The following is an 802-nucleotide window of genomic DNA, read 5'->3' as shown; positions in this document are numbered from 1 at the left end:
TATCTCTCCACATGTGGCCACAGCACAGTAATAAGTCCCGGCATCAGAGGAGCTGACGTCCTTAGAGAAGCTGTAGATACATTTCTGTGGAGAGTGAGCTCCAGGACTCTTCTCACATCCATCACTGTTTCCATGACTGTAAATCAAACTTGGATGAGATTCATCTGATGCGGCTCTGAACCAATAAACTCTGTGTTCTTCTGGACATGTTTTCTTCTCAGAGTCAGAGAGGACTGAACACTGCAGAGTCACTGAGTCTCCTGGACGGACTGGATCAGATGGAAAGTCTTGAGTGACAACAGTGATATCAGGTTCAGGTCCTGGGAATGAAAAATGTAAAGATAAAATGACATGTTTTACTCACTTTAATAAATTAAGCGTATTGGAAATTTTAAATTCATATGCTTAAAACCTTTTCTATACAATATGGAGACATAATTTGAATCATAATGAGTTATGGAAACACACATACATGTAGAAAAATCTAATTATGTAAACTGATGGTAAACATGTTGGATTAAAGCACGGTTATTTTTTGTCAAGTAATTTAAATTGTCTATTTACCTTTAACTCTCAGAAGTGTTGATTTGGAAAATGTCATGTCCAGTAAATTTACTTTTAAACAGTAGTAAAGTCCAGTATCACTCAGCTTTGTCTCATGAATATGCAGAATAAATGATCCAGGCTCTTGTTTTGCTGTAATGTGAGGAGTCTTGATAACAAATTTAGAATCAAAGGCAAATGTTCCTCCCAAGAATTCAGGTGTTTTTCCAGAAACAAGCCTGATCCAAAACAAAGTTAC

At 36.8% G+C, this 802-nt stretch overlaps 1 protein-coding gene across 1 annotated transcript in view; it reads right to left on the bottom strand.

Moving 5' to 3' along the window:
- Positions 1-3: 3 nt before the first annotated feature.
- Positions 4-802, bottom strand: part of LOC126388654 (uncharacterized) — a gene marked incomplete at its 3' end in the record, with an annotated part of 1,615 nt that continues 816 nt past the window's right edge. The window contains exons 2-3 of the mRNA XM_050041874.1: positions 565-791; positions 4-320 (exon numbers count right to left, since the gene is read on the bottom strand). Of these exons, the coding sequence (XP_049897831.1) occupies positions 4-320; positions 565-791 (544 nt within the window). The remainder of the gene's footprint in view (positions 321-564; positions 792-802) is intronic.

This window comes from Epinephelus moara, chromosome 4 (genome assembly GCF_006386435.1).
Source record: "Epinephelus moara isolate mb chromosome 4, YSFRI_EMoa_1.0, whole genome shotgun sequence".
NCBI lineage: Eukaryota > Metazoa > Chordata > Actinopteri > Perciformes > Serranidae > Epinephelus > Epinephelus moara.
Note: the sequence above shows the minus strand (reverse complement) of the source record. Positions and strands in the feature narration are given on the sequence as shown.